This window comes from Rissa tridactyla, chromosome 7 (assembly GCF_028500815.1).
Source record: "Rissa tridactyla isolate bRisTri1 chromosome 7, bRisTri1.patW.cur.20221130, whole genome shotgun sequence".
Taxonomy (NCBI): domain Eukaryota; kingdom Metazoa; phylum Chordata; class Aves; order Charadriiformes; family Laridae; genus Rissa; species Rissa tridactyla.
Genome location: NC_071472.1, coordinates 48225243 through 48238097, shown reverse-complemented (window position 1 = coordinate 48238097; position 12855 = coordinate 48225243). Strand labels below are relative to the sequence as shown.

General features: G+C 50.5%; 1 protein-coding gene across 1 annotated transcript in view; it reads right to left on the bottom strand.

The window, feature by feature from the left end:
- The window catches only part of MNT (MAX network transcriptional repressor), a 42763-nt gene extending 42279 nt beyond the window's left edge, over positions 1 to 484 (bottom strand). Inside the window, 1 exon segment of the mRNA XM_054208396.1 lies at positions 225 to 484. Within this exon segment, the coding sequence (XP_054064371.1) occupies positions 225 to 291 (67 nt within the window). The 5' untranslated portion in view covers positions 292 to 484.
- Between the last annotated feature and the right edge of the window lie 12371 nt (positions 485 to 12855).

Below are 12855 nucleotides of genomic sequence, written 5' to 3'. Positions count from 1 at the left end.
GGCCGGGCCCGACCGCGGGGAGCCCCCGCCGGGGCGGTGCCGCGCTCCACCCCCCCACCCCCCCCCCCCACTTCCCCGCGCCCTGTCACTTCCCCGCGCGGCGGCGGCCACACGCTTCCCCCGGCGGCAGCGCCCCGCACCGGCACCCCCCGCCGTCCTTCCTCCTCCGCCACCCCCCGGCCTGTCAGGCGGCCTCCCCGCCGCGGGGCGGCCGGTCCCCTTACCACGTGCGGTCTGCTGCGCCTGCCACTCCAAGAACCGCGCCGCCTCCAGCAGCGTCTCGATGCTCATGGCGGGGGCCCCGGCCGCCTCCTCCTCTTCTTCCTCTTCCTCCTCCTCCCCGGTAGCGCGGGCCCGGGCCGCAAGGCGCCGCGCCGCCCGGCGGCTCGCCCCGACGGCAGCAGCGCTGGCGACAAGATGGCGGGCGGCAACAGAAACACAACAGGCGGGCGCTGGCGCGGCCCCGCTACTACGCGGCGGGCGGCGGCAAGACGCGGAGCGGAGTCGGATGGGGCGGGACGGGACGGGGAGGGAGGCCTGGGCCGCGGCCGCCCCCGCGCAGCCGGCGGGGCCGTCGGGACGCCCCCGCCGGGGGCGTCCCGACGGCCCCGCCGACTGCAGGGGGGCGGCCGCGGCCCCCGGTTTCGCCCCGTCCCGGCGTCGCGTGGCTCCGGTCTCCGGGTTTTCCCTGCCACCCTCCCCCCGCAGTGCGCTCGCGGCCCATGACAATATGTCACCGCGGCGCCGGCCAATGGGAGCGGAGGACAACAAGGCATGGAGCACCTCCACATGGGCGCCCCGCGCCGCCGCCGCTCCTCTTAAAGGGGCCGCGCCGCGCCCCACCCGCCGCCGCCGCCCACGGCTCCCCCCGCAAGGCGGCGGTTGACCGAAATCGGCTTTTTTTTTTTTTTTTTAATAACGTAAGTTGCGGCAGGTTGCGGCGCTGCCGCCGAGAGGGGCGGGGGGGTTGGTGCCAGCAGCGAGCGCACGTGGGTGACGTGTCTGTCATCTGGCCCCGGCCTCCCGCGGGTGGATTCCCCCAAATACCCCAAAGTCAAGAAAATAAAATTACGTTTTTAAGCGCGCATCCGCCATGGGCTTGGCTAGCCAGCGTGACATCTGCACTCCATCCGAAATACCGCAGCGGCCGTAAACGCGAGCGCTGAGCACCACCAGGCTGGGACACGGGAACATTTTTTCCCTTTTCCCATGTCCTGTCCTCTGCCCCGCTTTAGCAGAACTTCCCCAGAGCTGTCCCGGGTCGGAGGCTCTGCGGGGGCGCAGGACGAGGGGCTCCGTGTGTCACCTCCCCTGCCCCGCGTCGGTCGGTGGTCGCTGGGACAGGACGAGCCCTCTCAAGGAGGGAGCCTCATGACAAGCGTCCCCAGAAATTCCCCGTGAGCAGCGCCTGCTCTTCTGGAAAAACCTCGCAGCGGAGATGAAAGTGCTGCCTATGATTAACATTAGTTAACGTTTTCCTTCGGAAGGGCCTTTTTCCAGTAGCTTGCAAAACTAAATTAAACTTCAATTATCCACACTGAAATTTTCCATGTTAAGGATGTGCCTCTGATTGACTTCGGTTTTGGGGTTGGGAAGAGATACTGAAGTAAAGGAAATAGAAGCTGATCAGAAATAACAATGCTGCTCTTAGAGGAAATGGGATTGAAAAAAAAAAAAAAAGATTTTAATGTGAGAACTTTTATTCTACTTTAAAAAACTAAGGAATTCACAGACCAAAAACTACGCTGAGGAATGGCCACTGAAGGTGGCAAAACCAGGCCCTGGTGAGCTGGGCCATACTGGTTTGCGGCACTTGGGGCTGGCTTCTAAGCGTGCCTGCTGCCACGCCACCCGCAACAGCCGCTCAGGACGGTGTCTCCTCCTCGCCCAGCGCCTGGCTGATGCCCTCACGTACTGCACACTCCGCGGTTACTGCACGTTCTGTGGTTACTGCACGCTCCTCAGATCTTCCTCTGCAGATGGAAGGAGTCATTTCCTCCTGGGCTTTGCTGTGAGCTCATCTGTGGCTTATCTGAATACCTCACAACATTAATGAGTGTATCGTCATCACTGGAGGGTGGAAGATGTAGATAAGGACAGTCTGTGAGAGCCCAGCTGGAGGAACTCGCCCGGTACCATCAGGAGGTTGTAGCTAATGGAGGGACGGGTGTCATTTTCCACGGAACTTCTCGGCTGCTCTCCATCCATCCATCCATCCATCCGTCCATCCATCCTCTTCCTGCAAACTGACTCAGCCCTCCTCACAACTTCTGCAGTAAATTAAGGAGTTTTAACAACATGAATGCCCTTCCTCACCTGGCCCTGATTCCTTGGAGCAGACGTCCAGGCCGCGCGCTGAACTCAGCAGGAGGCCTGTGTAAAAATAGTATGATCACTAATATAAGTCACACAATGCACATACCCTTAAGGAGCTCAGTAAAAGCTACTCCAGGGCAAACTTAATCTGACATTTCCTAAGTCCTTCGCTTTGTAACCTGGTCATATTTAGATGGTTTTTGCATGTGTTGTGCATGTTACGTTCATAAATCGGGCTGGCCTGGTGATAGAGCAGCCAAGAGTGAGGAGCAGCGGCGGAGCTCCGGGCAGGACAGCCCACGGCTCCTGCCATCTGCGCCACATGCGGCACAGTGCTGCCAGGATCCAGGTGTTGGACTGGTCAGTGCGGCACGTCGAACAGCGGGGCATTCAGACCACAAGATAGCAACACCAGAAAGGTGCCTTGGACCGTCTATCCATGAGGAAGAAGGGCTGAAATCCGCAGCTGGGACACACACTTGTTGCAGTCCAAGTTGATGGTGTGGGCTGCAGTTTTGTAGACCAGGTCTATGTGTGTAAGTGCAGTAAACCACAGATTCTTTCTCCAGCCACCTCTCTCTCGTCATTCACACCGTGCGCAATCCTACCAACCACGCTGGTTTACAGTGTGGTTCTTCTAGACGGCCTCAGTTTTAAGAAGGAATTGCTTATTCTGCGATCAAATTTGCTTCACAAACAATACCCCTTAACCACAGAGCCTGTGCTCTTGCCGAGCGCCGTGGTACCTGCCCGTGCTTTGCAGTGTGGCTCTGAGCCCTGCTGGCTCTGCACCCCTGCGAGTGCCACAAACTCTCAGTTTTAGCAGGCGAGGTAAAAAAACAAGACAACAAGAACGAATCATCAGAGGAACTTACTGACAATACAACCGCCAGTGGTCTAAAGGAGTATATTCATTAGAACGTGGCTTTCAAAAGAAGTGTTTTCAGGTACGTCTGAATAGTTCACTCCTGTGCTGGGTTAACTGCTTTAGTAGGAGGCAGAACTTTCCTTCTGCCTGTCTGGTAATGTCTTTTGCAACACTTTAAGCTCCGAGGAGAGCCGTTTCTTCTGAGACCTTGAGCTCCGTGGGCTCTCGGCTGCTAAGCTAACTCCTAATTTTGGCAACTGAAAGTACAGATCAGTGCCATTGACATTCATATCAGAGCAATGTTTCCTGATTAAATTCATTTATTGTGAGTTTTTGGACCCAACCGATGCTGCAGCTTGGGAATGCATCCAAAACCCATCAACTGTGTATTCATCTACCTCTGGAGGATTACACTAAGAAAGGTTTTCCCTGAATCATTTGACCCTGTTACTAGGGCCAGCCGTAAACCAGAACACTTAGATTATGTGGATCGACTTAGTGAACAGTTGGGGAGAGTTTTTAAAACTTGGCGTATGTGCTAAAAGTCCAGAGAGGTCCAATTTCTGGCCCGTGACGAGCAGGCCGGGCTCCCTGTGCCACCCAGCCACGCACAGGCAGACGCCGGGGCTGAGGACACCTGGGAGCGGCTCGGTCTGAAGTCAGGGCCGTCCTTCCCCACACACCTCCTGGACTCTGCTCGGGTGTACGCTGCTCTTCCTTATCCGGCCGCTCCTGACAGCCGCCCGCAGGCAGGAATGGCCCCGGGCGAGCCCTGCGGTGCTGCTGTGCGGCTGGTGGCACTGCCACCTCCCTGGGGACAGTGCTGGGGCACTTCGGGAGCCACCTGAGTCCTGCAGGAGGGCTCTGGCTTCCATTCCTGGGCCTGAAACTTTCCACCAAATCCTTTGGCTAACGTTTGTTTCATCTTCTCCAAAGATTAGATGTAACTTATGAGGACGTAAAGCTTTTGTTTCCATTACAAGCATACGTAGGTTCAGAGATGTGTCTTTTTACCTGTTTTGAGGGGAATGCCCAGGGAGGTTTAACTTTTTATTTGTTTAGTATTTCCTGTTTAGTCAGTCCTTTGGGTAATGTCAGATGATATTCAGAAGGCACAGATATGAATCTCTACTATATTCTGGCTGTAGTAAGTTTAAAATCAGTGGAGTTGAGCATGAATGAAATTGCCCCTATACACTATGAGTGGTGAATTTGGATAATATCTTAAACGTGAAGCTGGGTTGTGAAAAAAAACCAAAATGTTTAAGCACTTTTAATAGCACACCAAATGCAAAACCTTACTGTACTCAGTAAAATGCATTTTTTTATTTTCAGGGTTATTGATGGCATTATATAAAGTTTGAATGGGTTTGGGTTTATATTGATATAATTATGGTCGTGATATTCATATATTAGTGTAGGGAAAACAAGCAGTGGTTATAGGTCCCGTTATCTTTCCTTATATCCGCCCTTTCCCCCTGCCCCAAAAAGACAAGATTTCAGAGGAGATGAAAAATGGCCATTTTGAGGATGACACTATATTACGACGCCACCTATACACAAAATGCCACAAGGATCACCTAATAGCTTAAACGTCATATTCTATCCTAGGGATATGATGGGCGTTTTAAAAAAAAGCTACTTCAGCTGTGCAAATTTGGAAGAATAACTGCAATACTGCTGAAGACTCGACAGTCTCCTTCCTGTTATTCTGCTTATTGCCTTTCCGCCTATGCAGCAAACAGCTCCTCCTTACACAAAGCCATCCTCAGAATTCTCGCATCAGGTGATGGTCCGTAAGTTCAGCTTTCTGGCAATGCTCATCGCTGAGGCTTTCCCCCCCAGTTCAGAAATGACGCACACCCATTTCCTGGCGGGAGCTGCCTGGCGCAGGCGGTGGTTTGAGGCCGGCGAGGAGCAGCTGTCGGGTGTTTGTGCTGCTGGCACGAGGATGTTCTTTATAACTCGTGCTGCAGCCCCGGAGAACCCGCGTCGCTCGCCCGTCGCAGCTGGGGAGCAGCCTGGGCGCTGCAGCTCCCACCGACGCTCCGGCCCCCGGCCCCGGCTGCGCGTCGGCCGGCTGTGGGCAATCCCGTCGTGTCGCAGTGGCCGCTGTGCATCATCAGGTACCTGCTCACCTATTTCTTTTCTCATCAGGAAGGAGCTTTTATGGAACATTTCTTCCTAGTGGTGCCTGTTGGTAGAAAAAATAATCCCTAAATGGGAGCTTTTTTGTTAGCACGATAGAGGGTTACATCCCAGCCAAAATTATTTGTATTTAATTTGAAATATAGTTGGGTTTAGAGCACCTTGGGTAATGTAAGCACATTAAATGTCTTTTAGAACCCCAGATAAATTAGTTTCTAAAGTTAAATAATTTTCACTATTTGTAAATGTTCTAATAAAAATTGGATGAACAAGTTGGGTAGTTGATTTTGTGCCACGCTCTCACACACACTTGTATCAGGTTGGGGCAGTACTAGGCAAAGTGATACGGCTTTTCCTAGATCACTCAAAACCCTGGGAGCCAGGGAATCGCCCTGGCGAGCCGGTGGCCGTGTGGGACTGAGCTCTGCTTTCTGCACCCCAGACCATAAACTCTCATCATCCCTCTCCCCAGCTCGGGCACCGTGGCTCAGCTCCCAGCGCACGTGACTGCGCTTCGTTCTGCTCTTCCCCTACTCTGAATAAACAACTTTTCACTTTGGGCCTCTGAATAATCCTTCTGGAGTCGGTGGGAATACTTGACTGCCTAAAGTTTTATCGCCTGCTTAAATACTTTGTTGCTCAGGGCCCAAATTATGACTGAGCGTAAATGATTAGATGAGTGTTTATTCTCCGTTTTCAGGCTTCACACTGAATAAGAAATTACACCAACTGTACTCATATGAAAGAGGGAGTTTATCTCAATATTTTCATTTTGAAATTCAAGGATTGAATGCAGAAAAACCCACAAGGGTGAAAATAAGGAGTGCTCTTTCCTGACTGAGCCATTCTGACTTTCTCTGTAATCCTTTTATTTATGGTTTTAATGATGAATGAATTCTTATTGTAAATATTTAATCATGAAGAGTGGTTAGGCAGGACTTATGTGATGAATGGGTCTCGCACAGATCTGCAGATACGGCTGAAAGCTTCCCTGTTCCGCCCGCCCGGCGGCAGCGCCCAGCATCCACCCTCGGGCACCCACCCTCGGGCAGCGCCGGGAAGTGCCAGCAACGGATTCACAAGGTCTCGGACACTCCCCAGACTCCTGGTTTTACCCAGTAATCTCCATACTGGTCCGGTAACTTTGGCATAACATAAAGACAGCTTGTATTGTGCTAAGGTGTATCTTCCGAAAAATACCTAGCTGTCATCTGGAAACACCGTGAGCAGAAGTCAGCGCTTCCCCTTGTCCCGGGGGCTGTTTACACCCTCCAGTAAAAAGCGGTGCTTAGTTTTTCCTTTGAAGAAGCCTGAATTCTCCTTCCAGGCGCTCGGCCTCACTGCAGCGTTCTCTGCTGTCGTAAGGAACTGATTGTGTACATGTACCTTGTGTTTCCTCCTGCAAAACTACTTACGTTTTGTAATGCAATTGTCTTTCAGTAAGCCAAACAGACCGAGTTGTTTTAACTTTCTGACTGTAAGCTATATTAATATTAACCCCCCAGAAGCATTAAAAGTAACTTTTCTTCACCCTCTGTTTTTCAACCACTCTTGTGGACACTAAAGATCTGTACAATATATTAGTGTCAATCACAGCGACAAAATACATATTAGTAAAATCTCTATTGTTGCTAAATCAGCCTTACGTACGCCAGCAACCATCCGTCAGGCCTGCAGCAGCGGGACAGTGCCATCACCAGCACGATGCGTTTCTTCCTGGCGACATTCACCTCAGCACCGTCCGTAATATTTCTGCGATATATGGCACACATTGCTACAGAAGTGCCTAAGAGAGGCTGGTTCAGCTCAACTGAACCGAAGAGTCATTCTGGCATTCAGAAATACTTACTGGGCTCCCCATGATCACACTCAGTGACGGCTTTTTGGGGTACTTGGCTTTTTGGGGAGCGCTGCTAAATCCTGCAGTCGTTACTTGTGCAGTCTGGACATTTGTTCAGCTCTGGATTTGAACTTCCGATGTGGTCTGTGCTAAAGCATGAGGCAGTTAATAGTCGTTTTGCAGATTTCTAAGCAGGTAAAAAACCTGTCTTTCTGTTGTTTAAACAGAACAAGGAAGTGCCTGGTAGCAGCAAGGCCGCGATCAGCTGCAGAAAGTGCTTCTGGAATGGTTGATACCTAGTTGGGGGAGAAGGTCCAGCCAAAGTCCATAGACTATGTGCTACGGTCTCCTGGGCTTGGGGAGCAAGAGCTGACTAAGAAATGAACGCCGAACGCATCTTCCCAATCTGCTGCAACCCATTGTCTGTGATAAGATGCCTACTGGGAACGGCGGAATTTCATCTATGGAATACAGAGAGAAATCCCAGTATTCTCCATAAACCGGCTTTTGCCGCTACATTGCTTCGAGTCACCTCTCAACTGTGTTAAAATTGTGCCAAATGAAAGAATTGTGGAGAGGAAAGCTGCAGCGCGATTTTGACACACCAAAAGGCGTCCCGGGGGGGTCTCGCTCTGCAGCCCGTCGCCCCCGGCCCGGCAGTGCCCGCGGCCGCCGGCAGAGGGACCCCCGCCCCCGCCGCTCCCGCACCGCGCTCCCCCCGCACCGCGCTCCCCCCGCACCGGCCGGGCCCCGACGGGCGGCGGGGGCGATAACGGCCCGCTCACACCCAGCAGCAGCAGCACAGACCCCTGCGCTCAAACCCCTGGGCTTGTGTGCCCAGAGCTTTCTAGAAACACGCGTTACTAAGCTTGTAGCATTGCTGGTAGGCAATAATTAGCTCCCAAATCTAATGATAAAGAGAAATGAGCATAATAAAATAAAGGTTTTCTGTTATTTTCTATTTCAAAGCCATCATAATGTCAGCACTGTTGTGTGCTAATATTATTTCCGTTCTGCAAACATTTCCAGACTGATGGGCCAATCAGGTAATTGTTCGTGATGCTGCACTTAACCTTTCTGCAGTAGTACGGGGCGAACGGTTTCTATCTGAGACTGCTAAATTCATACATACCATTTGAGAGATCAGTATACATCACATTAGTCCTTGTCTTTAATGCAAACCCACTAAAAGCTGTATAAGTCTACAACTAAAATAAACCCAAACCAACCAAAGGAGGGTACGCTGATGAAACAGCCAAGTAAGAAACGAGGATGTGAGAGTTTGGGAGAGTGAACCTTATCTGCTGGGGCGACGGAGAGGGATGTGTAATGTAAACCAGGTCTTGATACCTCCTCGTAGCGAGGTATCGGCACACAAATCCAGTGCTGCTGTTGGGGAGGACGCCCTGTGTTACCACACACGCCGAGGATGCTGCCCCTGCTTAGGTCCTTCACTGCAGAGTCCCGGCCGTGCCTCGGCTATGCGTCCCTGCCTGGGAGTGATCTCCGTCTCCATGTTTATAAAGCCAAGGGTAAGCAGGTGGGATCAGGGCAGGGGGATGCAAAGCACCATAAGCAGCCACCTACATCCAGCACCAAAAAATCACTGTCAATAACCCCACTATAAATGTCATCCTCAGACACGGTGCCAATAACTTATCGTGTAAGGACAATGCACCCTCTTGGTGGAGGCCAGTGTAAAGACCAGTTTGCCAGCCGGCATTGTATGATTACAATTACTGAGGGGTTTTCATATATAGGGTCAATCATCTGATGGATGGAAGCTGGTGTATTTAGGTGAGATTATTACAGTGTTGCTGAATAGCAGCATTAGGACTTGTTCAGAGCAGCGTTTCTCAGACATCAAGGCTCCTCTCTGGGGAGGCTGTGACCTCTGAGGGACGCAGAAACTGGTCCAGAGAAAATGGGAGGAAAAATATTTGCTGCTCCCTGCAAGTTCATTTAAATTGAGGACTCAGCAAAATAACACTTAATAGATGTTTCTTGCTTTTGATGATTTAACCAAAGCTGACCCAGCACAAGAGGATAATCAACACATTCTGCCCTGTTTGCTACAGTCAGTAAAGATGCAGAATATTAAAAATAAAATGAAGTTGTTAGCAAAATTACATACCTATCACGTATGTGCTTTAAACTAGGCTTGAAGGGGGAGAGGGACAATATCAGGCTTGCCCGTGGAAGCTGTGGGACGACACGCCAAGGTTAGAGGGACAGGGTGCTAAGTGAGGGCCCGCAGCCTCTTGCTGTGAGATGTGCTGGGTAGACTGCAGCACACCTGGAGCCTTACGGAGATGAGCCAGGGGCTCCTGAGGCAATGGGAGCCAAGAGGGAAACACCAGAGAAATACCCCAAAGGAATTATGGGGTGTTTCTCTAAGAAGGATCTGTTGGATCAGGGCCAGAGGAGGTCCCGGAGATGCTGGGAGGGTTGGAGCCCCTCTGCTGTGAGGACAGGCTGAGAGAGCTGGGGGGGTTCAGCCTGGAGAAGAGAAGGCTCCGGGGAGACCCTATTGTGTCCTTTCTGTACTTAAAGAGGGCTTATAAGAAAGATGGGAACAAACTTCTTAGCAGGGCCTGTTGCATTAGGACAAGGCGTAATGGCTTTAAACTAAAAGACGGTAGATTTAGACTAGATATAAGGAAGAAATTTTTTACACTGAGGGTGGTGAGACACTGGCACAGGTTGCCCAGAGGTGAGAGATGCCCCATCCCTGGAAACATTCCAGGCCAGGCTGGATGAGGCTTTGCGCAACCTGATCCAATGGGAGGTGTCCCTGGCCAGGGCAAGGGGTTGGACTCGATGGCCTTCTATGGTCCCTTCTAACCCAAACCATTCTGTGATTCTATGATTCTATCCTCAATCTCTGTACATGACTGAAACCAATACGGGAGTGTATTAAGCTCTTCAGAGACAAAGTCTCTGCCCAATGGCAGTGCAAACACCCAGTTAAATAACTTATGTGTCAACATGTTTTATTTTTAAATGTATTCGACAATATACATGTGTGAAAATAGAAGGTTTTGAATGGTACAAGCCAATTCAATTCGCCAAAAGTTCTGAAACAGGCTTTTATTCAGATTTATGATCAACATCTGCATGGTTCATAAAAATAAAATTTTCCCTTTCTGTCTACATGTACTCATGCTCGTATTGAAGATTTCTATATTGTAATATATGGCCACGTTAAAATGGAATCATAGCAAAAGCAGGTTCTAAGGAATGGCAGCTCTAAAAGTCATGCTTTGTGCTTGCAGTAGGATGATACCATTGGACACTGTAAAATAAAACCTCAATAATATAACATAATGTTAGAAAAGACCGCCCCCCATTTTTTAAAGCAGATGCTAAACAGTAAGACAGTTCAAAGTTTGCCTGTATCTTAAAACAGTTGTTGTCTGGATCTGTTCTGAGAAGGGCCAGAGCGATCAAACTGCCACAATTGAGTTTAGGAGGCAATGTGCACATAAATTATTCAGCACTCTAAAATCTAAAAATCAATGCTTTACACTGCGTAATCCAGCTTAATGTAACAACCAGAAAACCAATATGTGAGCAATTTTAGATTCGGTTTTCCCACAAAACCTCGAGAACCGCAATCGCAGCACGGAAGAAGAGGAAGGAGCCTTTGCCTCCCCTGTTACGCGCATATACCATTTTGTGGAACAAATGCTGGGCTGACAGCACGCAGTGACTCTCGGTGCTGGCTACGTCCTAACCCTCCTCCCCCGTGCAGGTAATTAATGAGGAGCTCTGCATAAAATGCTGACATAAGTCCTTTGAAACGTTCTTACTCCCTGAAGTAGTAGTACTGTTGCTGCTCGAGCCCTCACATACCCCACTCTCATTTCTAAACCGTAGTGGGATGAATCTGAAAGAGGGAGAAGCACGCGGCTGCAAACTCCAACCTGGGCGGTTTGCTGGCAGCTGCATCGCGGCAATCAATGTAAATAGTAGCTACACATAAACAAACAGACAATAACAGTAAATTCATCTGTATTCTCTCCAGTACCAAGCATACTATCGGGGCTTAAATAATTAATACTCTGGCTTATGATGTACCTTTCACCCCGGGATCTCAAAGCACTTTGCAGTGTGTGGGGATGGATTTTTATTTTGCTGGAGTACATAGGGAAGAGAAAGATTAACTGATTGACCAAGGTCATGCTGCGTTAACATTTTATCCCTGCTCTACCATTTAACTGGATAGCTGCTGTGACCTTGTAAAGCTAGAAGAAGGCTGCATTTTAAAGCTAACAATGTAAAGATAATCTCCCTTAAAGTGTGCCATATGTTTGTGATTAGGCAAAAGAAAAAGCTTCAGAAGAACTGCTCATCATGCGAGTGTTCTCCGGGGTATAATAGCTGGAATTTTCAGTGGAGCCTGAGAGCAGTAGATGCAAAGCTCCCCCTCTCTTTCAAGGAAAAATGGTTACTCAGCATCCCTGGGTGCTGCTGAAAAACCAAGCTTGAATACCTTGGAAGTTTTCCAATTAGAAAAACTGGGGTGATCAGGTGAGATCACAGAAGGCATGCCGGTCCGTTCCCGTGGAAGTTTTGATCCAGGAAGCTCAAGATGCCACCACAAAGCCATAAATCAAATCTTTTAGCAACGCACACTGGTCTGTGTGAGGGAAGCCATTTGGGATGTAGCTGTTAAAGCCAGGCTGACGGTCTAATATGTCAGTAAAAGACAAAATGGACTAGTAGATTAAAAAAAAAAAAAAAAAGGCTTATCACCACAAAAGTACTCAGGAACAAACGTGCTCTGCACTGCCTGGCTCTGGGCTCCGAACACGTGTCCATACCTTCCATTGAGCCATGCCCTGGCCAGCTCTGTCTCCCCTTCCAGCCACCACGAGGACAGACAGCCGCTCTCGGCAACGGCTTCTTCAGGCCTCTCTGCTCATGTTGTCCCATCGGCGCTCACAAGCGCAGCCGAGTGTGTGCTCTGGTCCACCCCACAGCACGGGCCAACTGCAGCGTGCCGGGAGCCACCGCTCTCCCCTCCTGCACAGCCCAGTGCTGTCACCCCAGCCAGGCCAACGTATCCCAGTGAGTCAGCTAGGCTGGCATCCTCTTGTAAAGCAGATAAACTCAACATATTTCCAATGATTTTTCAAGGAGATGAGGATGTTGTAACGTTTGACTGCTTTCTTGTGGCCCTAAGCTGATTCTGCAAAGCTACGCCAGCCTCAAATACCGACCAGATGAACTCAGAGGAGAGCAATGGGCTGCAGAAAAGGAGGCACTTGACTTGGCAGGGAAAGAAAACAATCTTTTTTCTCTGCGCAGCTCCCCCAGAAGTGAGTCAGTAGGCCTGACGAACAGAAAACACAAGTTGCCATAGAAACTCGCATGCCTTCCACCAGGAGGAGAAAAAAATGTAGGCCAATATTTCTGCTTAGCTGGCTCTAGTTCTTGCTGTGCTCCTCAGCCTGCCTGCATCCCAGGGCTGTATTAGCAACTTGCATTTATTTTGCCCCCAGATGAGAAAGGCCCTTGCCCCCACCGCCTGGGGAAGCTGCAGCTTCATGTGCACACGGGTGCATGCGCAGTGCCTGGGACGGGGACACACGCCGGGACAGGGACACGCATGTCCCTGCACCAGCGCCAAGGCTGCTGCTGGGTGACTGGGAATGAGGAGCCCCTTGCGATGGGGAGG